General features: G+C 50.2%; 1 protein-coding gene across 1 annotated transcript; it reads left to right on the forward strand.

Annotated features, from left to right (window-relative positions):
• Positions 1-10,660: 10,660 nt before the first annotated feature.
• LOC140597845 (putative serine protease 47) lies at positions 10,661-13,772 on the forward strand. Its single transcript, XM_072748730.1, has 3 exons — positions 10,661-10,853; positions 11,694-11,865; positions 13,337-13,772. Exons 1-3 carry the CDS (start codon positions 10,661-10,663, stop codon positions 13,770-13,772), a joined length of 801 nt encoding a protein of 266 aa, XP_072604831.1.
• Positions 13,773-25,554: the final 11,782 nt, after the last annotated feature.

Genomic DNA, 25,554 nt, shown 5'->3' on the forward strand with positions numbered 1-25,554 from the left:
TCAGCCAGTCCCGTCCTGTTGCACAGTCTGCGAGCAGGACCCAAGCAGAAGCTGGTTCTCTCGTGCTCCTTCCTAATGCAGAGAAGGAGAGCTCCTGAGGCACTAGTCCCACAGCCCCCTACCAATGCTGCCCTGTGGAGGCCCCAGATCCAGCTGCTGGACACTGACCTCCCCACTCCGTGATGCGTTTGCATCCCTTCCCCATGAATCTATGGGATCCAACCAGGGTCCACAGTCACCGTCGGCCTGCATCACTCTCATGTGTTATTTTCTTCTTTAATGAAAATGGGTAAAATGGGCATTAAGAGATGTTTTTGACCACAAACACAAACTACAGAGGGATCCTTAAGATTGTTTATATTATCAGGTTCTTGAAAGTATATAAATAGAATAATTTTTCTGCAATCTTGCAATCTGTTAATATGAAGCCAATCAAATATAGATTCTTCCCCTATGTATTGTGCTGAAGTCGAGTCTCAAAAGCATATACAAACACCAACCTGTGGTGTTGGGATCATGGTGGTGGCATCGAGCCAACTGAGGGTTTCAGGTCACACCCCATTCTTCACTCTCTATATACCTGGATGTTGGCTTTCGGGATCCCTTGTGCTGTCCTAGAAAGAAATGGACATTCTCCTGCTCTTGTCTCTGTACTTCTCATAAATATGTGTCCTGTAGCCTGGGGTTCATGTTTTGGGGCATTCCCTGTTCATTACTTAGCAGGTGCAAAATATTGAGCATCTCTAGATAAAATGACATTAAAAGAGTTTTCTCCAGGGTCTTCGATGTCTAGTTGGTTAAGCGTCTGCCTTTGGTTCAGGTAATGATCTCAGGGTCCTGGGATTCAGTCCCATGCTGGGCTCTCTGCCTAGTGGAGAGTCTCCTTCTTCCTCTCCCTCCTTCTCTATTCTTTCCCTCTCAAATAAAGAAATTTTTAAGAAATAAGAGTTTCCAGGGATGAGGCAAGATGGCAGAAGAGTGGGGGACCTCGTTTCATCTCTTCCCTTGAATTTAGCTGGTTAACTATCAAAGCATTCTGAATGCCCATGAATTCAACCTGCGATGTAAGAAAAGACTGTCTGGAATTCCACACATAGTAAAGGGACCATTTTTTGCAAGGTAGGAGATGCAGAGAAGTGAATTTGAGGGGAGATATCGAAAGAGAAATAGCAAGTGTGGGAGCCTCTGTAAGCCCACTACTGTAAAGTGATATAGCCTCAGAGGGCAAGATCAGACCTCTTAGAAATCTGCTGTAGTGAGAGACATCTCTGCCAAAAAGGTGCTCAGGTGTTGAAAGGGCAGAATTCTAGGTGGGACAGTGGGATCTCGGGATCTCTGGAGTCACAGAATTAGTGGGATTACCTGAGTTGGTGGAGTTCCCAAGCAGTAGAGTGGGAGACTGGTTGGGGTCCAGGAGCATAGGCTCTCAACTTGGTTCTCCATAGATGTAGAGCCAGGGCCAATCAGGTGACCACTCTGCACTTGGGGAACCTGCAGAGTGCTAGAATGTGTGGACCCCCCACCATTCCCAAGTGACCAGGCAACAGCCCCAGGGTGGAGGCCCTGAATGGGGACTATGCCAGGTGACTCTCTGCCTTCCCCTGGGAGGGACAGAGCAGGTGCATACAGGATTTGGTGACCATGTGCATTAAACACCTACAAAGTGCATTAAGGCAAGACACTCTGACTTCCCCCCAGTAAGATCAGTGTGGGCACACCCTGCAGGAGTCTGCAGACTGTGGCACACACAAAGGTGAAGACCATTTATTCCTGAGGATTTACTGAAGAGGGAATCTGTGATCTTTTAGCTGTGGGGCTAGAAATTGGGATGCAACCATTTTTATTCTGGCCTTCTAAGGAGGTAAGGAAAGCCTTCAGGGAACAAAAGCCACACTGAGGACCAGCTTACACTGAATGCAGGCCCCTTGCAAGGGGCAGTGCAACTCTTCCCAGACACAGACACCTGAGAAGCAACACAGCAGGCCCCTCCCCCAAAAGGCCAGTTGGAAAAACAGGTGCACAGCAAGTTTACAGACCCCGCAAGACTGTAAAAATCCAGCACTAGGGAAAATAGTATATAGAATTTGATGTTTCTTCTCGTGATCTGTTTATATCTCTGTTTAAAATTTTCCAATTTTTTTCTTTTTTCCTTTTTCCAATAGTTTCTTATTTTACCAACTCTTTGTTTTTTAAGTCTTTTTTTAATTTTCATTTTTTACCACTACATTTTATAGATAGATATTTCATTTTTGGCTTCCTTTCACTCTATTCAATTTTATTTTTGTGTATATGTAAGTTTTGCTTTCTTTGCAGTTTTGGGATTTAGTGTCTTGTAGCATACAGACCAAAATACAGTAAGGAAGAAGCGGATCACCCTGTTTTGTCTAACCTGTGAGGTTACATTCTCTCTTCCCTACTTTTTTTCCTTTTCATTTTTTTTATCTTGCTTTTTCATCGTTTTTCTTTTTTTTCTCTTTTTTTTTCATCGTTTTTCTGTTTTGCTTACTGACTTCATCAGATTTGTCTACTGTGTAACTTGTTTGAGTCATGGTTGATATTTTTGATCCTGTTCATTTGTTCATCCAATCTTCTCTGGACAAAATGACTAGAAGGAGGGATTCACAAGAAAAGAAAGAACCAGAGGTAAAACTCTACCACAAATCTAATCAATATGGATTTAGGTGAAATGTCAGAGATGGAATTGAGGATAACAATTATAAAGTTACTAGCTGGGCTTGAAAAAAGCATAAAAGACACTAGAGAATCTCTTACTGTAGAAATGAGATCTAATCAGGCAGCAATTAAAAATACTCTAACTGAGGTGCCGTCTAAACTGGATGCTCTAACTAGGGTAAAAGAGGCAGAAAAGAGAGAGAGTGGCATAGAAAACGAGTTGATGGAAAGGAAGGAAACTGAGAAAAGAGAGAGAAACAACTAATAGTACATGAGAAAAGTTTTCAAGAAATCAATGATGCCATGAAAAGAACCCACATCAGAATCATTGGAGTGTCTGAGTGAAGAGAGAGACAGAGACAGAGACAGAGAGCATGAGTACCATATTGGAACAAATCACAGCTGAGATCTTCCATAATCTGGGGAAGGAAACAGGCATTCATATCCTAGAGGTAAGGAGGACCCCCTCCCAAAATCAACAAAAGCAGACCATCACCCTGACATACAATAGTGAAGTTTGCAAATTTCAGAGATAAAGAGAAAGTCATAAAAGCAGCTCGAGACAAAAGATCCCTAACCTACAGCAGTAGGAACATTAGATTGACAGCAGACCTATCAACAGAGATCTGGCAGGCCAGAAAGGACTGCCCTATATTTAGGGCACTAAATGAGAAAAATATGCAGCTAAGACTACTTTATCCAGGAAGGCTTTCATTCAGAATGGAAGGAAAGATAAAGAGATTCTGTCCAGGATAGACAGAAACTGAAAGAATATGTGACCACCAGACCAGCCCTGCAAAAAAAAAAAATAATAATAACAAGGCTCTCATAAGCAAAGAGGGAGCCCAAAGAAACAGAGATAATCTGCAGAAGCAGGGACTGTACAGGTAATACAATGGCACTAAATTCATATTTTTCAATGGTTACTCTGAATGTGAATGGGCTAAATGCTCCAATCAAAAGACACAGGGTATCAGATTGGATAAAAAGCAAGACCCACCCACCATTTAAATGCTATCTACAAGAGACTCATTTTAGATCTAAAGATACCTTCAGGCTGAAAATGAGGGGGTGGAGAACAATTTACCATGCAAATGGAACTCCAAGCAAAGATAAGGTAGCAATTCTCATATCACATCATTTACATTTTAAACTGTAGACTGTAGTAAGAGATGAAGAAGACCTAACAATTATATTTATGCCCCTGATGTGGGAGCAGCCAATTATATCAACCAATTAATAACCAAAGTAAAGAAACACATAGATAAGATTACATTAATAACAGGAGACTTCAACACTCCACTCTCAGCAAGGGACAGGTTATATAAACAGAAGATAAACAAATAAACAGTGCTTTGAATGACACACTGGACCAGATGGGCTTCACAGATATGTACAGAACTTTCCATCCTAAAGCAATGGAATACACATTCTTCTCAACTGCACATGGAACATTCTCCAGAACAGACCACACCCTGGGTCACAAGTCAGGTCTTAACCAATACCAAAAGACTGAGATTATTTCCTGCATATTTTCAGACCACGATGCTTTGAAACTAGAACTCAATCACAAGAAGAAATTTGGAAGGAACTCAAACACTTGGAGGTTAAAGAGTATCCTACTAAAGAATGAATGGGTCAACCTGGAAATTAGAGAAGAATTAAACAGATTCATGCAAACTAATGAAAATGAATGCACAACTGTTCAAAACCTTTGGGATACAGCAAGGAACTAAGAGGGAAATACACTGCAATGCAAGTCTGTCTCAAAAAATTGGAAAAACAAGCTCACCTTACACCTAAAGGAGCTAGAGAAAGAACAGCAAATAAAGCCTAAACCAAGCAGAAGAGAGATAATAAAGATTAGAGCAGAACTCAATGAAATAGAGACCAGAAGAACAGAACAGATTGGCAAAACTAGGAGCTGCTTCTTTGAAAGAATAAGATCAATAAACTCCTAGCCATACCTATTAAAAAGAAAAAAGACAAATTAAAATCAGGAATGAAAGGGGAGCTCACAACCAACACCAAGGAAATAAAATGATTTTAAGAATATATTATTAGCAACTATATGCCAACAAACTAGGCAATCTGGAAGAAATGGATGTATTTCTGGAAACTTACAAACTACCAACACTGAAACAGGAAGAAATAGAAAACCTGAACAGACCCATAACCAGCAAAGAAATTGAAGTGGTCATCAAAAACCTCCCAAGAAACAAGAGTCCAGGACCAGATGGCTTCCCATTTATTTTTTAAAAGATTTTATTTATTTATTCTGACAGAAACACACACACACACACACACACACACAGAGAGAGAGAGAGAGAGAGAGAGAAAGAGAGAGAGAGAGAGAGAGGCAGAGACACAGGCAGAGGGAGAAGCAGGCTCCATGCAGGGAACCTGACATGGGACTCGATCCTGGGTCTCCAGGATTACACCCCAGGCCAAAGGTGGCGCTAAACTGCTGAGCCACCAGGGTTGCTCTCTATCAAACATTTAAATAAGAAATAATGCCTATTCTACTGAAGCTGTTCCAAAAGATAGAAATGGAAAGAAAACTTCCAAACTCGTTTGAGGCCAGCATTCCCTGGATCCCACAACCAGACAAAGATCCCATCAAAAAGAAAAGAATTACAGACCAATATCCCTGATGAACGGGGATGTCAAAATACTCACCAAGATGCTAGCCAATAGGATCCAACAGCACATTAAAAGGATTATTCACTAGGCCCAAGTGGGATTTATTCTTGTGATGCAAAGGTGGTTCAACATTCACAAATCAATCAATGTGGTAGATCACATTAATAAAAGAAAATATAAGAACCATATGATCCTCTCAATTGATGTAGAAAAAGCATTTGACAAAATACAGCATCCTTTCTTGATTAAAGCTCCTCAAAGTATAGGGATAGAGGGAACATACCTCAATATCAGAAAAGCTCACAGTGGATATCATTCGCAATGAGGAAAAACTGAGAGCTTTGTTCCTAAGATCAGTAACACAATAGGGATGCCTACTTTCACCACCATTGTTCAATATAGTACTAGAAGTCCTAGCCTCAGCAATCATATGACACAAAGAAATAAAAGAAATTTAAATCGGCAAAGAAGAAGTCAAACTCTTACTCTTCACAGATGACATGGGACTGTTTGCGGAAAACCCAAAAGATTGCTAGAACTCACTCAGCAAACCAGCAATATGGCAGGATACAAAATCAATGCACAGAAATCAGTGGCATTTCTATACACTAACAATGGAATTGAAGAAAGAGAAATTAAGGAATTTATCCCATTTACAATTGCACCCAAAACCATAAGATACCTAGGAATAAACCTAGCCAAAGAGGTAAAGGATCTGTGCTTTAATAACTACAGAATAATTATGAAAAAAAATTGAGGAAAACACAGAGATAGAAAAAACATTCCATGCTCATGGATTGGAAGAACAAATACTGTTAAAATGTCTATGCTTCCCAGAGCAATCTACATAACCAATGCCAATTGACATTTTTCAGAACTGGAGTAAATAATCCTAAGATTTATATCAAACCAGAAAAGACTTTGAATTGCCAGAGGAATATTGAAAAAGAAAACCAGAGCCTATCTGCCATCACGATGCCAGATTTCAAGCTGTATTTCAAAGCTGTGATCATCAAGACAGTATGATACTGGCACAAAAACAGACACATAGATCAATGGAACAGAATAGAGAATCCAGGAATGGGCACTCAACTCTTGAGTTGAATGGTCAACTCAAATTTGACAAAGCAGGAAAGAATATCCACTGAAAAAAGGACAGTCTCTTCAATAAATGGTGCTGGGGAAATTGGACAGCCATGTGCAGAAGAATGAAACTAGACCATTCTCTTAAACCAGACACAAAAATAGACTCAAAATGGATGAAAGATCTAAATGTGAGATAGGAATCCATCAAAATCCTAAAGGAGAGCATGGATAGTGACCTTTGTGACTTCGGCCCCAGCAACTTCTTGCAAAACCCATTTCTAAAGGCGAGGGAAACAAAAGTGAAAATGAATTATTGGGACTTCGCAAGATTAAAAGCTTCTGCATGGCAAAGGAAACAGTCGACAAAACTAAAAGACAACCTACAGGATGGGAGAAGATATTTGCAAATGACATATCAGATAAAGGGCTAGTAACCAAGATCTTAAAGAACTTATCAAACTCCACATACAAGAAACAATTCAGTCATGAAATGGGCAGAAGATATGAATAGATATTTCACCAAAGAAGACCTCCACATGGCCATCAAGCACATGAGAAAATGCTTCACATTACTTGTCATCAGGGAAATACAAATCAAAACCGAAATAAATGATTACTTTATACCAGGGAGGATGGCTAAAATTAACAAGACAGAAAACAACAGATGTGGAGAATGGGGAACCCTCCTGCACTGTTAGTGGGAATGCAAGCTGGTGCAGCCACTTTGGAGAACAGTGTGGAGGTTCCTCAAAAAGTTAAAAATAAAGCACATGTGAATAGTCTAAGCCCTCCAATTTCAACATGGAGACGGACAGACCATGAGAAAAAAAACAAGGTCCTTATGAATATGGTCTCTAAGGGGAAGAAGGAAAGAAATAAGAAATTACAGTAACCCAACTTTGATTAGAATAAGTAGACCTTCTACTTGTAAAGGACATGATCCTCTACATAGAAAATTCTAATGAACCCACCAAGATAAAACAAAGGAGATTAGAATTAATAAACGCTGGAGATCCTAAGGAATATTTCTTTCAAAATAAACAGTATTTCTGTACACTAGCTGTGGAAATATGAAAAGAAAGTAACAAAATCAAAATCATTCACAGCAGTATGGAAAATATTTAGATATAAATTTAATAAAGACATACAAGATCTGTACACTGAAAACTATAAAATACTGCTGAGAGAAATTAAAGATTTAAATAAATGGAGAAACATTTCTTGTTCATGGATTAGGAGATTTCATATTATCAAGAAGGCAATTCTCAAGGTCAACTGTAAATTTAACGCAGTCTTTGTGGAAATCCCAGCAGACTCTCTGGGGTATAAATTGACCATCCGATCCTATAATACATATAAAAATGTTAAGGACCTAAATAGTTTGGGAAAATAAGAAATCTGAAAAACTTGCACTACCTGGTTCAAAATTTGCTACAATGCATGTTAGTCTAGACAGTGGAAATCTGGCATGAGACCACACATCTAGGACTATGGCGCAGAATTAAAATCCTATCATTTATTATGAGTTGATTTTCAACAAAGGCCCCAAAACCATTCATTGGGGGAAGGACTAATCTTATTTTTTTAACTGAGAAATGGTGCTGGGATGAATGGATAAGTTATTAGAAAATCCAAAAAACAAACCAACAGAGAAACTTACATCACACTAGACAACAATGAAGTAAAAATCAATCCAAATGGAAGGACCAATCCTGAAAATTTCTCAAGGAAAACAGTAGAAAGCCCTCATGACCTCTTAGATATGACATCAAAAGCATGATTCACAGAAAAATCAAACTTACTAAACATCATCAAAATTAAAAACTTTTGCCCTTGGGGCACCTGGGTGGCTCAGTGGTTGAGCATTGGACTCTTGATTTTGGCAGGCTTGGGTCATGATCTCAGGGTCGTGAGATCAAGGTGGGCATGGGGCTCTGCGCTGGGTGGGGGACTCTGCTCTAGACGGGGAGTCGGCTTGAGATTCTCCATCTCCCTTCACTGCTCCCCCCGTGCTGCATGCACCTGCACCTGCACTTGCACCAGCACTCTCTGTCAGTATGTGCCCCGGCATGCAGGAGCTTCAAAAAGAATGTGCTACTATTGCTGGGCAGAACTGGGTCCAAAGCCAGGTTCGCCTGCTCGCCTTTTGAAAATCAACACTGGAGAGACAGGTAATGGTGGAAAGAGAGAGGTCACTTTATTCAGGAAGCTGGCAACCGGAGAAGACAGTGGACCCTGTCCAGGCAAAAAGGGAGGGCTTTAGGGAGGAGGTGCGGGGATGGAGAGGGAGCTGCGGGGATGGAAAGGGAGCTGTGGGTTGGACACCCAGCATCCAGGCAGCAGGCTCCACATCCAGGGCATCCTGACAGACTCGCTGGAGTCCTTGGCAGGTGTTTGTGGATGTGGTCCGGCCTCATCTCCTGGGAGCGTGTGGTCCTGCATTCTCGAGGCCAGTTGTCTGAAGATCCAAGGAAGGTGGTTAGTTGTGCTGCATGGACCAAGGGGCAGCAGGAAGGAGAGCAAGCATGCAGCCAGCTCACCCTGCAGCCTCGGAGTGCTGTCCTACTGAGTGAAAGAGGCCAGACTTGAAAGACTACACGTTGTGTGGCTCCATTTACATGAAACGTCAGAAAACACACCTGAGGGAGACGCAAAGCAGACCAGTGGCTGCCTAGAGCCAGCGTCGGAGCAGAGGTCAGAGGCAGACCTGGTGATCATCCCACCACTCTGGAAGCGAATTTTGTGGTCTATAAATTATATTTCCATCAGGCTGCTTCAGTGGTGGGTAAGAAACCTTAGAGCTGCGTGACTGAGTCAGGGGTTTACTTTCACCCCAGCCAGTCCTTGGTTTCTTGCTGGCTCCTGTTCTTTATCTGTCTCCCCAATTTGGTTCTACATGTTTCTTTCAGTGATTTTATCCACTTCCATGGCCTCAACTGTTGCCTAGAACCATAAGGTACTCTCTATCCCCAACCGAAGACATCCCCAAGTTCTAAATTGGTGCTTCCACATGCCTGTGGGACAAATACAACTGCCTACTGCACGGATGCAGCAACCTCAACTCACTCAGTACGGTCCTCCCAATCTCTGCCTCCCCTTCGCCACGCAACCCATACTCCCTTCTAGAGAGTTCACCAGCTATTCAGTCTGGATATTGAGGTATACATGCTTTTTTTTTTTTTTTTTTTTTTTTTTTGGTATACATGCTTTTTAACACAAGTATAGTTTCACCAAAACCTAAAATTTGGGTTTTTTAATTTATAGTAGAATAAGTTCTTAGCCAAAAAGTAAAGCTGAGTGCCCCTCAGCTCCTGTGTTCAATAAATAATAATAGTAATTATTAAATTGATATTTCAGGGGCGCTGATGGCTCAATCAAGTGTCCGACTCCTAGTTTTGGCTCAAGTCCTGACCTCAGGGTTGTGAGGTCGAGCCCCATATCCACTCTCCACTGGGCGTGGAGTCTGCTTGGGATTCTCTCTCCCTCTGCCCCTCTCCACTCATGCACTTTCTCTGTCTCTCCAAACAACAAAACAGAATTGATATTTCAGTGTATACTGTGTGTAGCTGTTATTCCCTTACTCTCTTGCCCCCAGACTCTGTGATGAATAAAATAATTTCCCTGTACACATAAGGACGTGAGTGTGGAATGGTAGGATCTCACTCCAAATACCAACACATGCAGGATATCACATTGTGGAGTAGACAGACAATGGGGAGCATGTCTGACGTCTGGATGTTCCCTTTATGCTACAGAGAAGTCACTGACTCACAGAGGTTTAGGGGTCTTTATCATCTCAGAAAATGTTTGCAATTTGATGGTTGAAAATGGCAGACTGTAATGTTTCACTCCTGCTTTCTCCATTATCAGTTCCACTAAGTGTGTGTTCCTGCCTGTGGATCCTTCACATCCCCTCTCCCCTGAATTACCTGCTCACACATTTCCTACTTTTCTATATGGAGTCTACTGTCTTTCCTCTTGAGTTCTAGGAGCAACTTGATTGTATTGAGGTTGGGTCATGCCGGGAGCAGCTGGGCAAGAGGTCAGCCCTGAGGGTCAGGACCAGGTGTGGAGAGGAGTCCAGGCCTGGGTCCAGGCTGGGCTGTGGTCTGGGCAGGGTCAGTGCCCAGAGTTAGGAGGAGATGGTGCTGGGGTGTGGAAGGCGGTGGGGTGGGGCCAGGGGCAGGGTCTGGGATCAGGACGGGGTCAGGGCACAGGGTCAGGTCAGTCAGGTCAGGCGGGGTCAGCGGCCCCCACGATGGGTACCGAGGCGCCGGCGCCCCAAGGCCAAGGCTGGCTGGTGGCTCTGCTCTGGCTTCTGCTGCTGGCCGCGGGCACGCCAGGGTCCTGGCCCGTGACCTCCCACGCCCCGGTGCCCGCTGCAGACCAGGCTGTGGCCCAGGAGCCCGGGCGGCCGGCGGGCGGAACGCAGCGGTTGGCGCCGGGAGCAGGTACGTTAGGGGCGGCGTGTGGGCGGAGGGGTTCCCGGAGGGGTGGGGCAGCGGAGGCTTCATCTTCTCTCTGCCCCTTCCCACCTGGAGGCCCTGGGACACCCCAAACCCCCACACGGGCAGCCACAGGCCCCACTGTGGACCCCCTGGAACGGGGCAGGTAGCAAGGCCCGGCCCTGGGATGGGGGCTGGGTGGGGGAGGTCTGCTGCTGAATGAGGGGCCCCGGCAGGCCACCTCCCGGGGGTCCCGGCCATACCCCTGCCCTCCCGCGCCCCCCCACCCCCACCCCGTGTGAGTCCCAGACCCAGGGCTGTTTTCCTTGGCCCCCTTCCTCTTCTGTGAGAAACAGAGCATCCTGAGTCGGGGGAGAGGCTCATAGACTCCTGCCCGGGAACCTCCCTCCCTGAGATGTGGGTGGGGTGGCCCCGGCCACAGGAGCCCCCTGGGACTGGGCACATCATCACCAGCAAGTCCATCAACCCGTGAGACCTTCAGCTCTTTGGTCTGCAGAGTAGGGAGGAGATGGAGGCGTGCTTGCTGAGCGAAGCGTCTGGGATGCGCCCAGTCCCCGGCAGGTGCGATCAGGGATGTCCGTGTGCCTGGAGACGCTGCTGAGGCCACCCTTGGTTGTCTGGCCCCGCCCTGCCACACCTGGGCCCTTATCCCCACAGGGCTTGCTGGCCAGTCCTCAGCAGCAGCCCGAGGCCACCCTGCCATTTTGGCCAGACCTCCTGACCCTTGGCCTTGGCTTCTGCATCTGCGAAGGGGAGGAGGGCCTCACTGATCACATCATTTGCGGTCGCCCGTGTCTCTATCATGCACATGGGGTGGTGGGGGTGTCTCCACAGTGTGTGGGAAGCCCAAGGTGATGGGGAGGATCTTCGGTGGCCGGAATGTGCTGGCAGGCCAGTGGCCATGGCAGGCCAGCCTGCTGTACCAGCGCTCGCACCTCTGCGGAGCCGTCCTCATTGACTCCCTCTGGCTGGTTTCCACGGCCCACTGCTTTCTCAAGTGAGTTCTCCTTCCTGGTGCAAGCAGAGGGGCCATAGGGCAGCGGGATGCAAGGGGCAGAGCCGTAAGGGGTGACAGGTGTCCAGTGCCAGCTCCTCTGGGCAGTGCTCTGGAGCAGTGTGTGGCCTCTAACCTGTGTCTCCTCCACCTTGCAAGTGCTCCCTGCTCACCTCACCCTCTGCCCTCAGCCCTGCCCATCCCCCAGCACAGACATGGCCTAGGGCACTGGCAGGGTCTGTCCTGTGGCGTAGACCGGCTGCCTGCCTCCTCGGGCTAGGGGTCTCCTCAGCATATTCCTGGGCATCAGGCTTGGGTCTGCACACATAGCCAGCAGCTGGCTGATTTTTCTTATCACTTCTGCAGAACTGCATGCCCAGGAGGAGCTGTGGCTGCCAGGACCCCCTGCCAGGCTGCCAAGGTGGGAGGTGGGCTCCCTGACCTTCACTGGCTGCTCAGGAGGCTGACTACTCTGGCCCCCTGGGCCTAGCTGGGTGCTCAGCTTCTGACCAGATGAGGAGGGGTCTCAAGGGAATGGGGGCATCCCATCCCAGGTTAGGGAGCTAGAGCTCAGGCACTGACTGACTCTCAGGGCCCCTCAGAATCTCCCTGTGCCACACAGGAGCCTCTCCATGGCAAGGGGGTGTCTCCATGCTGGCAGGAGAGAAAGCCAATGTGGGTGAGAAGGGTGGCCCCATGGGATCCCTGGATGGCTCAGTGGTTTAGCGCCTGCCTTCAGCCCAGGGTGTAATCCTGGAGTCCTGGGATTGAGTCACACATCGGGCTCCCTGCATGGGGCCTGCTTCTCCCTCTGCCTGTGTCTCTGCCTCTCTCTCTCTCATGAATAAATAAATAAAATCTTAAAAAAAAAAAAAAAAGAGAAGAGTGGCCCCCTAGACAGGGAGGGAGGTCAGGAGACGTGCGGTGCCCCCCACCTAGTGGGCATGGCCCAGAGGGAAGGGTCTGGGCCCCAGGAGAGAGGAGGGCTTTCCAGGTGGCGGCCTTGCATGGTGGGATGTTCGTCACTCACGTTCAGGGCACAGGGTGACATTCCATGTCCTGAGCTCATTTGCTGGTGTAACAAATCTCCTGTGAATGCTTATGACCAAGTGGACAAGCACCTGTCAGGAGGAAGGGGCCTATGGGAGGAAGGGCCAGGAGGAAGGCTGAAGCTGGGCCGTGGGGAGCTTGCAAGTGTCTGGGGAGAGCTAGGTTGGAGCTGGAGCTCCTCTGTGGAATGAAAGACCTTGATGTGAGGCCCCACAAAGGAGCTTTGAGCTTGAGGAGTTGCTCCTCCAAGGTGAGGTGGAGTGGGGAAGGTATAGGGCTGACGCTGGGGAAGGAGATTCATTGGCCTCAAAACAGTTGGGAAGAGGAGACAAAAACTGCCTCTGGAGGGATGGGCACTTAGATGGGGGTACGGAGTGCGCTGGCCCTGCTCAGAGGTGAGAGTGACTGTGCTCTCCTCCACCAGCAAGTCCCACGACCCAGCGGACTACCAGGTTCTGTTGGGAAGCACCCAGCTATACCAGCACACCCAGCACACACAGGAGATATCCCTGAGCCGGATTATCATGCACCCAGACTTCGAGAAGCATCACCCCTTTGGGAGTGACATCGTCATGCTGCAGCTGCACCTGCCGCTGAACTTCACTCCCTACATCGCCCCCGCCTGCCTTCCGAGCCCTGGCATGCAGCTGTCAGGCAACCTGTCTTGCTGGATCACCGGCTGGGGGATGCTCAGCGAGGACAGTGAGGGGGTGTGCAGAGTCGGGAGGGAAGAGGGTGGCGTGGCTCTGCCTCAGGGGTCCGCAGGCCAGGGACCACGGGACCTGGGGCCTCTGTGGGGCCCCTGTGCCTCGTTTCTAGAGGCCTGGGCCATGGCAGTTCTGGTTCTGAACAGTGTTTGATTCTAGCTTCTGAGTTCCCTGTGTCCGAGGACTGTCCCAGTCACAGGGCCATCCAGCCTCTCTCTCTCTCTCTCTCTCTCTCTCTCTCTTTTCTCTCACTCTCTCACTCAGTGTCTCTCTCACTCTGTTTCTCTCACTCTGTCTCTCTCTCTGGCTGGTTCTTTCTTGAGGGCAGGGACCAGGTTTTGGGGCAGAGGGCGTGGTATGGCTGGGCTTCCCCACAGCACGTGTCACCCGCCCCTTCTCGTTGACACAGAGCAGCTGCACTCGCCCTTCCGCCTGCAGGAGGGGAAGGTGGGCCTCATCGGGAACAAGCTCTGTAACGACCTATACAGACAAAGACTTAGCAAGAGCACAACCTACTCTGTGCAGGACGAGATGCTGTGCGCCGGGGACTTCTCGACAGGGAAGGCCATCTGCCAGGTGAGTGAGGCTGTGTCTCTTTCTCCCCTGCCTGCGCCGGGCTCTCCCTGAGCTAGGACAGCCCCTGGGATCCCCACGGCATTTCTTGTAGGGCATTTTGGGCTTTCTAGTGAAGTGTAGCAGGTGCGTGCAGTGGCTCAGCTCAGTACACATGTGACCCACTTACGTTGGTCACCTTCTGAGGTTGCCTTGCACACCTCAGATCGCACTCGGAAGTGTCCCCATGTGGGGTTCCTTGGCGGTGGGTCTGTGACTCAGCTGTGCCTGTCACTCATGCTGGGCGTCGTCTGCTCCCACTGCGCTGTGGGGCTTGGTCGCGTGTGTTGGGTCCTGTGGCCACTTCTGCCCCTGAGGACAATTTTCGGAGCTTCTGAGTCTTTGGTCCCCTTCATTCCAAGTGTTTCATCTACACCTGGTCCTCCTTGTATCCACAGCAGCCCATGACTAGAGTAGTCCCAGTGAAGGTGTGCAGAGGCCCGGCTCTGGCAGGTGTTTGCAGACCTCGCACCGCAGCCGGGCCGGACCCCTACCAACTCCGGGCTGTCTCCACCTTTGCTCATTTTGCTGTGCAGGCATCGTGGTATCTTACAGCAGTCTAATTTGTGTTTTCCTGTGACTAATTAAGTTAAATAAATTCTCCTATGTTTGTCGTCCTCGAGCGTCTTCTTCGGTAAAGTTTCCCTCCTGGTTTTTCCTCCTCTGACTTTTCTGTTGGGCTGTCCGTCTTTTTCTTTCAGGAGCATTTTGCACTTTTGTATGTTCTGTGTAGGTGGACTGTGGCTACGCCCATGGCTGGGCGTGTGGACTGTGAGGGTCTCCTTCCCCTGTGCACGAGGCCCCATCCTGCAGGTGGGCCAGGAGGCCAACGAGGAAGCATGGCCAGCCTGATATAAGGCAGCTCGGCTAGTCCTGCTGGTGCTCAGATTCCAAGCCCACCGGGCTTCTTCTGAGCTTGCTCCCAGCCGATTAGCACTTCAGGCTCCTTCACGGAAGGGACCCAAGAGGGGAGGGGAAGAGGGAGGAGGGGAGAGCTCTGCCCTGGGGCTCCAGGAGCATCTTCCAAGCCTGTGTGGGATTCTGAGGCCTCCTTCATGGGAATGTTGAAAGGATGGTGTAATGGGCTGGATACTGTCCCCCAAATGCGTGTCCCTTTGGAACCTTGGGACGTGACCTTACTGGGAACTATGCAGGTGGGATTAGAGTCTCTAGATGAGACCGTTCTGCATTCAGAGGGGCCCTATATGCAATGACTGGTGTGGAAAGATGGAAGGAAAGGCACGGAGACACTGAGCTCAGGCTCTGGCCTCCAGAGCAGGAGAGGTCAGTTTCTGAAGCCCCCCTGGTTTGTGGTTGTGCGTGACGGTGGCCACAGGAAACAGAGGGGAGCTGAAATGGGCCTGGGGGGAGGCCTCACTGACCGCACTCTCGCTGCTGAGCCAGAGGAGGAGGCCCAGCTGCCTGCCCTCCTGCTGGGAGGTTGACCCGGTTTCTGGGTTCCCGGGTCTCAGCTGACAGCATGGATGCTCCCATGCCACCTCCTCACAGGGCCAACTGCACCCAAAGCTGAGGCGAAGGGCCCAACCCGCGTCCCCACTTGGCTGTCACCCTGGCCCTCCCTTCTGACCCCTCCCCGCACTTGCCCTCTCCTGTGGAGGCCCTGCCTGTGGAACTCGGAGCCGATGCTCTTTGTCGGCCAGTGGGCTGGATGTCCCTAGTGCCCTTGGCCCAGCTGATCAGGACACACAGGAGCCCCCTCCTCCCTTAGTCTGCCAGTCACACAGCCTGTCCATGAGATTCTGTCTGGACATGAGATTCCGTCTGGACCCGTCTGCCAGGCCAGCTGCTCTGGGGCTCACCCTGCTCTCTTCTTTCCCCTGAAGTGCCCCTCCCCTGCGCAGGGCACTGGAAGCTGCTCTGAGGGCAGGATGGGGTGGGGGGCGTTGCAGGGTGACTCCGTGCTAGACTGTGGTGGATGGACCCGTGTCTGGTCTCAGTCTGTCATTTGTCAGTGCTGGGACCCTGGCCAGCTTTCCTCACCCAAGAAGGGGGTGCTGAGCTCATCCCCCGCTTGAGGCTCTGGAGACAGTTCACTGTGGCGCCTGTTCTGTGGGAACACGTGTTGGCCTGCGTTCTCCAGCTGATCTGCCTCCCGGATCTGAGCTCCGTGTGTCCTCTTGGGCCCCGCCGAACGCACGCACCCTTGCTCTGTCCCTGCACTGGTGCCAACCAAGGAGCACTTGGCACGGGCTACGTTGGTGTTGGGGTTTCCTCTGCCTGCTGAGAGCCCCGTGGGAGCCAGGAGGCCCTCTTGGTGGGGGACCTGAGGGTGGGGGCGAGGTGTCACCACTCTCCCGGGAGCCTCTGCAAGAGTCTGGGGGCCGCAGTAATGCACCACCTCAAACTGGGTGGCTAAAGCAACAGATGGTCATCTGACATTTCCAGGGGTCCACAGTCTAGAATGGGAGGAGGGGGTGCCGCTGGTTCCTTCAGGAGGCTCACAGGAGGAATCTCCTTGCCTTCCTCAGCTCCCAGGCCACCGGCACCTCGTCCTCAGAGCACACGGCTCCTTATGGGACTGTTTCCTGCCCACCCACCCAGACACCCCAGGACAACCTTCCTGTTTCCAGACCCCCAACTGGGCCACGGTCCCTTTGCTGTGTGTGGTTGTAGGTTCCAGGGATGAAGCCGTGCACCTGTCAGGGTCATGAGATGGCCACACCCGGTGCCCTTGTTTCTCCCTCAGGCGACCTCCCCCAGCCCTCTGCGTCAGCCATCACCGTTGAGCCCAGCGGCCTTCCCCGCCTGCCTCGCACTGCCTGGACCTCCTGGGCTCCCACAGGGGCCCTGCCCACCCACTCTGCTCCCTTCCCTTAAAGACCACCCCCCACACCACTGGATGGTACTGAGTCTCCCTAACCCACTCCTCCAGGAGCGTCCACCCGCTGCCACCCACATCCCCAGCAGCTTGGGTCCTGCCAGAGCCCAACAGACCCGAGTCCTCACATGGGCACACGTGCGGGTCTCCCTCCCAGTTCCTGGCCGCCCCCTCCCACGGGGACCCAGGCCGCCTGCGCAACCTGCGACTTTCTCTCCCTACCCAGCAACAAGAAAAGCTCTGATTTCCTCCTCAGGCCCTGTGGGCTCCTTTATCCCAGATCTGACTGTGACTCTGGCCGCCCGGGCTCCTGCCCACTGGCAGGGAACCTCCTGCAGCCCCTGTAGCAGCTCCTCTTGGGTTGTGCCAGAGTGTTCCCCGGGCCCCTCCACCACTGCCTGCACCCCGCCTTCCGGGTCCTTACCGTGTCCCTCCCTGCACCCTGACCACTCCCCATGCCCCTGAATCCAGCGGCTGGGTTGTCTACTCTTCGGTGTCTCTGCTCAGGGAAGCCCCATCCGACTGGTTCCCCAGCTGACCTCCCCACCCTGTCAGAGAGCTCACGGGCCTGAGGGAGGGTCCCCAGCATGAGAGCCTTCCTTTGGCCTGTGAATTAAAGGGATGTCTAGCTGGATGACCCTGCCTGGCCAGCATTCAGGGCTCCAGGGACTCCCAGTGGCCCTTAGGGGACCCCGCCTGCTGCCCCTGCCCCCCAGCAATGTGGGCTGTCTCCACCAGGCCTGGCCTGGGCATTTTTAGGACATGCTTGACCAAGAGGCTGAGAGAAAACCGAAGTCCCACGTGGATGAGAAGGCGGGGTACCCAGGGGGATGTGCTACAGCTCCGACAGGGTCGGGGAGGCCTTGGCTGGCCAGGCTCCACTCGCAGCCAGCCCCCCTGGCCTGTCCTTGCAGCTGCCCCCTCTAGGCCTTGGGCAGAGCTTTGTGCCAGTGGCCAGCCACTCCCTGGGTGCAGGGCAGAGGGCATAGTCGTGGGGGCCGTCGTAGCCCCCTGAAGCGCAGTTCCCAGGCCCACCCCAGCGGACCAGACGGTACACAGACTCTCAGGCTCATGAGCCCCACCTGCCCACTGCTCCCAGATTCTGCTCACTCACACTAAATATCCTCTCTTTCCCAGGGTGATTCCGGGGGCCCCCTCGTCTGCGAGCTCCCCACGGCCTGGGTTCTCGTGGGGCTGGCCAGCTGGGGCTTCGACTGCCGCCACCCCATCTACCCCAGCGTCTTCACAAGGGTTGGCTACTTCTCCGACTGGATCCATGAGATCCAGATGCTCACACCTCCCCCTGATCCCACATCTGCTCCTCAGACCCCGTTTCCGGGCCAGCCTCTGCAGACGGCCAGCTCCTCTGGGCGCCCTGCAGCCCTTGTGCCTCCCCAGACCTGGCTCCTGCTGCTGTGTGCATTCAGAGACCCCCAGCAGGCCCTGCAGTGACCCCTCCCCACTAGCCCCAGCCAGCTCTCTGCCTTGGGCCCCAGTCTGGTCACCAGAACCTTCCACACCTCCCCACTTCAGCCCCACTGGCTCTCAGCAATTCCTTCTCCTGGACTTTCCCACCCATCAGCTGCCACCCGCCAAGCCAAGCCAGAAAAAAAACAAAAAAACAAAAATAAAGACTCATCCTGTTCCTGTCTTGGGACCACACTGCCCCTTCCCTAGAGGTCAGGCATGTGGCTTCCAGTACAAGGAAAGGGGACTGGTCAGGAGACTGTCCCCAGATGGAGCTAGGGCTGCCAGCTGGGAAGTGAGCAGGCCGTCTCCACTCAGACTCTGCTCCTGTCTCGGGGAGCACGGAGAGCGTGGAGAGCACGGAGAGCATGCAGGCCTTCCCACGAGGTGCATCAGGCAGCTCAGGCCTCATAACAACACCCGAGTCCTTGGCTGAAACAGCAGGAACATATCTTCTCCCAGCCCCAGGGGCCGGAAGTCCAAAGTGCGGCCTGGGCAAGGCTGGTTTCCCCGAGGCCTCTCTCCTGGGCATGCAGACACTGTCCTCCCTGTGTCCTCACACGGTCATCCCTCTGGGCCTGTCTGTGACTAGATCTCCTTAGAATGACACCAGTCATAGGGGATTAGGGCCATCCTGGTGACCTCGTCTACCCTTAGCCACCCCTGCAAAGACACATTCTGAGGCACTGGGAGTTAGGACTCCAATATAAGAATTTTGGAGAACGCAATTCAGCCCATAATCAGAAGTCAGACACTTTATGGGGTGTCCTCAGAGCAAGAGTCTCCTCCAAAGTAGAGAAATGTCAATCCAGGACTTTAGGGGAGGGACTCCCAGTGCAGGTGGAGGGAAGCTCCTGGATTGCAGGTGATTCACGGGGACTGGGGTGCATGGCTGTGAGGAGGGGAGTTCTGGAGGCAGCAGGAGGGCTCTCGGACTCAGGGTCTAGGAGTGAGTCAGGAACAGAGGAGGCCGATGCCAGGCTGAGCTGGCGGTCCTCAAGCCTCTGTTCCTAGAGTGGACTCCCAGCACCTTCCTCACCTCTCCCCATGGCCTCCCTGCCCCCACTCGGAAGGGGCCCGACTCCATGCGAAACCCCTGCTTCCTGGTTTCACCAGCCAGTCTGCCCGTGGTGTCTACACACTTGAGCAGCTGGATCCTGCTGTCACTGTTCCTGCTTAGCTGACCCAGGACCTTGCAGCCAGGTGATAAGTTTTGAAGCAATGTTCTAGGGTATCCTTCCTGCCATCTGCCCGGCAAGGGCCCTGATGCCGCCCACAGAGTTCCAGCCTCACAGTGTACCCACCCCAGCCCTCACACCCACAGTAGGGTGGGAAAGCTCCCATTTATGCACATCCAGTACAGACCAAGTGCAGATTCTTTCCAGTTCTGGCATCATCTAACTACCCTGGATCCCTCCTGATTGATGGGCAAAAATGGACTCACGTCCCTTTAACACTGGGACCTCACCGTTACAGGCACTGCCTTCCAGGATGATCTTGGGAGGCCCCAAGAAGGTGTGTCCCCAGGGCTCACACCTGAGAGGGCATTGCTGGCATTCCCTGCCCTAGCTATCCCTCAGGCCGCAGCCCCTCCAGTGAGGGACCCTGTGTCCAGCTGTGTGCCTGCCACTGGCTCAGCTGTCTCTGGAAGGGGGAAGGTGAGCTTTCCCTCCCTCGGTGGGAAATTCACTTCTGGGGCCCCAAGTAGAGCTGTTCAGGCCCCCAGACACCGGTGAGTCCTCTTGCTCTCACAAGCTCAGGGCAGCGTGGGCAGCTCTGCTGGAGCCCTGGCCTCTGCAGTGGTCCTAACCTTCTCTCCTGCCAACCGTGGCAGCCGCAGCTGGCTGAGCTCTGGAGCTGGATGCTTCCCTGCACCCCCCTCCCCACCCCTGGCAGGCACTCAGACCTCATCCCACACATACCTCACCTGCAACCAGCTTTGTGCTCAGGATTATTATCTTGCTTTAGTCTCCTTTTAGAGATAGTGAAGTTCCTTAGAGGATTCTGTAGCATTTCAGAGGTGGCACGGGTGGTAAGTAGCACAACAGGAACACAAACCTACTTCTGTTTGTCGGGAAGTTGGAGCTCCTTGCTGTTTCAAATCCCAGCAGGCTGCCCTCAGGTGCTGTCACTCTGCCCACCCTCCCCATGGACCTGTCCCAGAGTGGGTCCCAGACACCCACTCCTGAGTCGGCACACTGAGGCAGGTGTGGAGGCAAGGGGCCAAGCGGAGGAGCCAGGAGCCTGGGAGCGGGGCCTAGAGGGGCACATGCGGCATCAGTGGCCAGAGGCACTTGGAAGATCTGCCACTGGGGACTCCCTGCCCCCTAGATGGGACACTGGCGTGGTGGGGCCACCAGCTCTTGGTGCCAAGTCAACTCCAGACACGTTACAGATGTGAGAACAAAGCGATAAGAGTCGCTTAGAGGCTTTCCGTTTCCAGTCTGGAGTCTAAGGAACTCCCAAATCCACAAAATATGAAAACAATCGAACAGACTAAACAACAGCTCTTCTTAGACCCAGCAGAGAACTGAGGTCACAGGGCAAACCATGGCCCAGAAAATTGGAGACACCAGCACATCAGGGATCCCAGCTTGCTCATACTAGCAGAAGAGCTGCTGGAGAGCCCACATGGTAGCTGGTAGCTGGTGGCCCGCCAGAGGCCTGCGTGGACCAGCCTGGGAGTCAAAGGCACTGGGGCCCAGCCTGGGTGGGGGTGGGGGGTGGGGCTGGTACCACACTTGCACAAGAGTTTCCTCCAGTAGCCTTATTATGTTCTCAAGAGTAGGTCAGAGAAAAACCCCTTCCCGATTCTGGTAGGGCAGGTAGCTTCTCCAGACCTGTGGCTTCTTGTCTCTAACTGGGCCTTTCCTACAGGAAACGTTTTCATTTTGATGAAGTCCAATTTTTTCTTATTTCTTTTATGGCTGATGCTTTCGCTGTAGGGTCTAAGAGATCTTCCACAAGCCCTGGCACCCAAAGATGCTCTTCTACCTTATCTTGTAAAAGGTTCAAAGTTTTATATCTTGCATTTAAATTGCTTATCCATTTTGAGTTATTTTTGATATTTGCTAGTAACGCTATCCTCTTTCCATCATATCACTTTTGCACTTTTCTGAAACACCAGTTAACTGTATCTGTGTGTGACTGTTTCTGTAGTCAGTCTCTGTTTCTCTGTCCTGTCCATGGAGCCACATCCCTATCCCTCCACCAACACCACACTGCCTTAACTATAGCTTTATGTCAGGGTTTAAAATCCTCCAATTGTATTCTGCTTTCTCAAAACAGTTTTAGCTATTCTGGTTTCTTTACCTTTCCTCTATAAATCTTGGAATAAACTTGTCTAGATTGATGAAAGAATTCTGTGGAAAGTAGACATTTTACTACATGGTCTTCCAATCCATGAATGCGATGTATCTCTATTTATTTAGGGCTTGTTTGGTTCCTTTCATCAGAGTGTTATTGGTTTTAACATACAGATTCTCTCTTTTTAAAAAAATTTATAGCCAGATATTTCATTTTTTGGAATTATTGCACATGGCATTGTGTTTTTAATTCTGGTTTCCAATTGTTCATTGTTAGTATTAGGAAATACAATTCATGTTTCTGTATTGATCTTGTATCCCGAAACTTTCATAGAGTGATTGTCATTTGTTAAGCATTTTCTTATAGATTTCTTTGGATTTTCTATGTGAACAGTCATGTCATCCATGAATATGGACAGTAATACTTCTTTTCTTTTAATTTGTCTCTATTTCTTTTTCTTGCCATACTACATTGGTTGGTATCTATAGTACTAAGCTGAAAAGGAGAGATGAGAGAATGCCCTGGTCTTGTTTTTGAATTTAAGAGAAAAACATCCGTTCTTTCACCATTAAGTATGATATCTTCTGTATCATTTTTTTGTAGGATTTTTTTGTAGATATTCCTTGCTAAGTTGAGGTAGTGCCCTTCTGTTCCTAGTTTTCTGAGTGTTTACCATAAATGCATATTGAATTTTGTTTTATCTGCATTAACTGCTATGACCATGTGGGTCTTCTTCTAATATGGTGGATTACATTGATGATTTTGGAATATTGAACCAGGCTTGCATTCCTAGAATAAATTCCATTTAATCATAATGTATTATTATTTCCTTCCTTCTTCATGTGTTGGTTTTTATTTTGCTAGTTTTTTCTAGTTTTCTATGGTGGAAACTTAAGTTATTAATTTGAGAACGTCCTTCTTTTCTGATATGGGCATTTAGTGCCATTTGTTTCCTTCTTGGCGGTGTTTTATCTGGATCCTACCATATTTTATATGTTGTATTTTCATTTTCATTTAGTTCTGTGTATTTTTTAAAATTTCCTTGAGATCCTTACTTTAACCATGAATTATTTAGATGTATGCATCTTAATTTTCAAATTTGGAGGCTTTCTTCTTATTATTGTCTTTTTTATATTATTTAAAGCTTATACTTTGGACCAGTAGAGTAAAATGCAGTTATGTTTCTTTTAGGTACTTTAAATGCATTCTTCAAATATCATTGGAGTAAACTTTTCAAACACTAATATTACATAGTAGTTCTCAGTCTTTTGTATTAGAGCAACCATAAGGGAATGCCCCCAAAATATAAACTCCAGGCTGCCAGAGACATGTTTATCAGGGGAAGAGTGGGAGTTTGTGGGTCTCCATTATCCTTGCTTTCTGGGCTAGCACACAGGATCCAAGGATCCAGAATCCAGGACCCAGAAGAGGGGCCCAACCCTCAAGCTCTAGTGCTTTCTGGTGTCTCATCAGAGAATCCTAGGCCCTGTGTGGGCAGGGATTAGAACTAGCACCATGATCCACAGGACTCAGGCCCAATCACTCTCATCTAGTGAACACTCAGAATGAGGGAACACCAGCCTCTCCCTTGCTGGTCAGCATCTGATTCTGAGCTTGTGGTTGTAGCTGTGATGTTCAGTAGGCCCATGGCTGAGCCACCAGGCAGGGCTTACCACTTTTGACAGCCTTGGGCCTTGGCTATGGCTATGGGCAGTGTCCATGAAACCTCAGGGAGGCTGGTCCACAGGGAAGCAGTCTTGGACAATTTAACCCTGCCCTCTTGCCACTTCAACAGTCAACATGTTCATTATGACCCCTGACTCCTCCAACCCAGATAAAGGTGCAATTTCTCATGAGGTTGCCCATCTTTTATTTTTCACCATCATTTCATAAGAAAGGACATCCTAACCCCAATTGACTAGAAGCACATCTTGCAAAACAAGCAAGCTTGCCCTAAAACGAGACTTTTAGGAACCTTTGGTTTACCTTGATCTGTATTATATACAAAAGGTCGACCAGTACCTGCCTTTCTCTCAATCAAGCCACCACCATGCTGCACCTAGGATGAGGTATCTCCTCTGCACACCCTGTATGTGGCAGTCACTTCCCTGATTCCACGAATGTGTCGTCCACTTAAACTATTATTTCTTGACATTCTTTGCAACTTTCAATTCCAAAGAAGGGGAAGTTCTTTTTGTGGATCAGAGAAGAGCAGGAATACATCTCGTCTTGCAGCCCATGCTCCTAAAACTAACCCAGTCTCTTTAAAGTCCTTGGTCTTTGGGGGATTCCTGGGTGGCTCAGCGGTTTAGTGCCTGCCGTTGGCCCAGGGCATGATCCTGGAGTCCGGGGAGCGAGTCCCACATCAGGCTCCCTACATGGAGCCTGCTTCTCCCTCTGCCTGTGTCTCTGCCTCTCCCTTTCTCTCTCTCTCTTTGTGTCTCTCAGTAATAAATAAATAAAATCTTTATAAGTCCTTGGTCTTTCTCTCTTGAAGGCCTTCTTGGGTTCTACATCAGTGGGCTGGTGACTTAGGCAAGATGTCACTTTTCCCAGGTGTGGAGACCCCTTCCAGTGTCTGGGGGCAGATGGTGGGGATCACTGGATGTGACACAGGAATGCAAGTCAACTTCAGGGGTGAACCCCAGGGAAGAGTCAGTACATCAAATGCAGGGCACAGAAGTGAGAAGAGGCTCCTTAGTGTGGAGTTATGAGCAGCCACTCTCAGAGAGGGTGAGCCTCCTCAGCTCTGCTTCCCATGGTGGCAGGTGGAGCCCCAGGTCTCCTGCACACAGAGCCTGGGGCTTGCTGGGAGCACCTGCCAGAACCTCTGTGGGGATCAGGGACCAAAAGCAACTTGGGAAGTCGCTCCTGGGAGGATTTACCTGTCCTGAGCCTGTGGCGTCCATCCCCCAGGCCAGCACCCCCACCTGTCCTTCTGGGGTTCCGTGCCCACAAGCTGCAATCCTGACTCCTGTGTGTACGATTTCCTCAGTGTATGCAAGCCAGGCCTCAAACACCTGGCCTGAGGATATAGATAAGCAGGCAAAGCCCTCTGATCCCCTGGTGAAGCAACGACAACAGAAAGGTGGGCTCTTCAGAGCAGGGCCCAGGGGGCAGGGAAGTGGAGGCAGAAACCTAGGGAAGCTGGAGCCTCACAGACGGACTTGTCACTTGTGCCCACCTCCTTGTCTCCCTCAGTGGTACCCGTCAGGCTCTGGTGTTGGCTCTGGGCTTGCAGGGCCCCACAGCACTGGCTGTCACAGTCACTTGCCTCCCAGGATGAGCGAGGTCCCGAGGACATGGAGCCTTACACGACAGGTGCACTGACAAGGAGGTACTTCCCGGGCCACATGACAGGACACAGCTTCTCGGGGCACCGGGGGCTCCAGACTCAGCGTCTATGTCCGGATTGTGAGTCCATTGATGCTGGGGAGCACGGCAACTCATGGGGAGCAGATGATCATACTGCGGCCACACGGCCAGGAGCCGCCAGCTGCCATGGCCAGGCACACGGCGGGGTTCTATTTACGGTGCAGCCTGTAGACGCTCTGCCGCGGGAGGTGACCCAGGGTCACCGCTGCCTCCTGCCCGTCTAAGCCAGAGGTTCTTAAACCTTTACTGAAATCTCTGAGCCTACCCCTACAGCCCAAATCTTGCACAGATTGTGGAGGGGTTCACGGGCTTTTTGACAGAATTATTAATCAAAAA

This window comes from Vulpes vulpes, chromosome 1 (assembly GCF_048418805.1).
Source record: "Vulpes vulpes isolate BD-2025 chromosome 1, VulVul3, whole genome shotgun sequence".
Taxonomy (NCBI): domain Eukaryota; kingdom Metazoa; phylum Chordata; class Mammalia; order Carnivora; family Canidae; genus Vulpes; species Vulpes vulpes.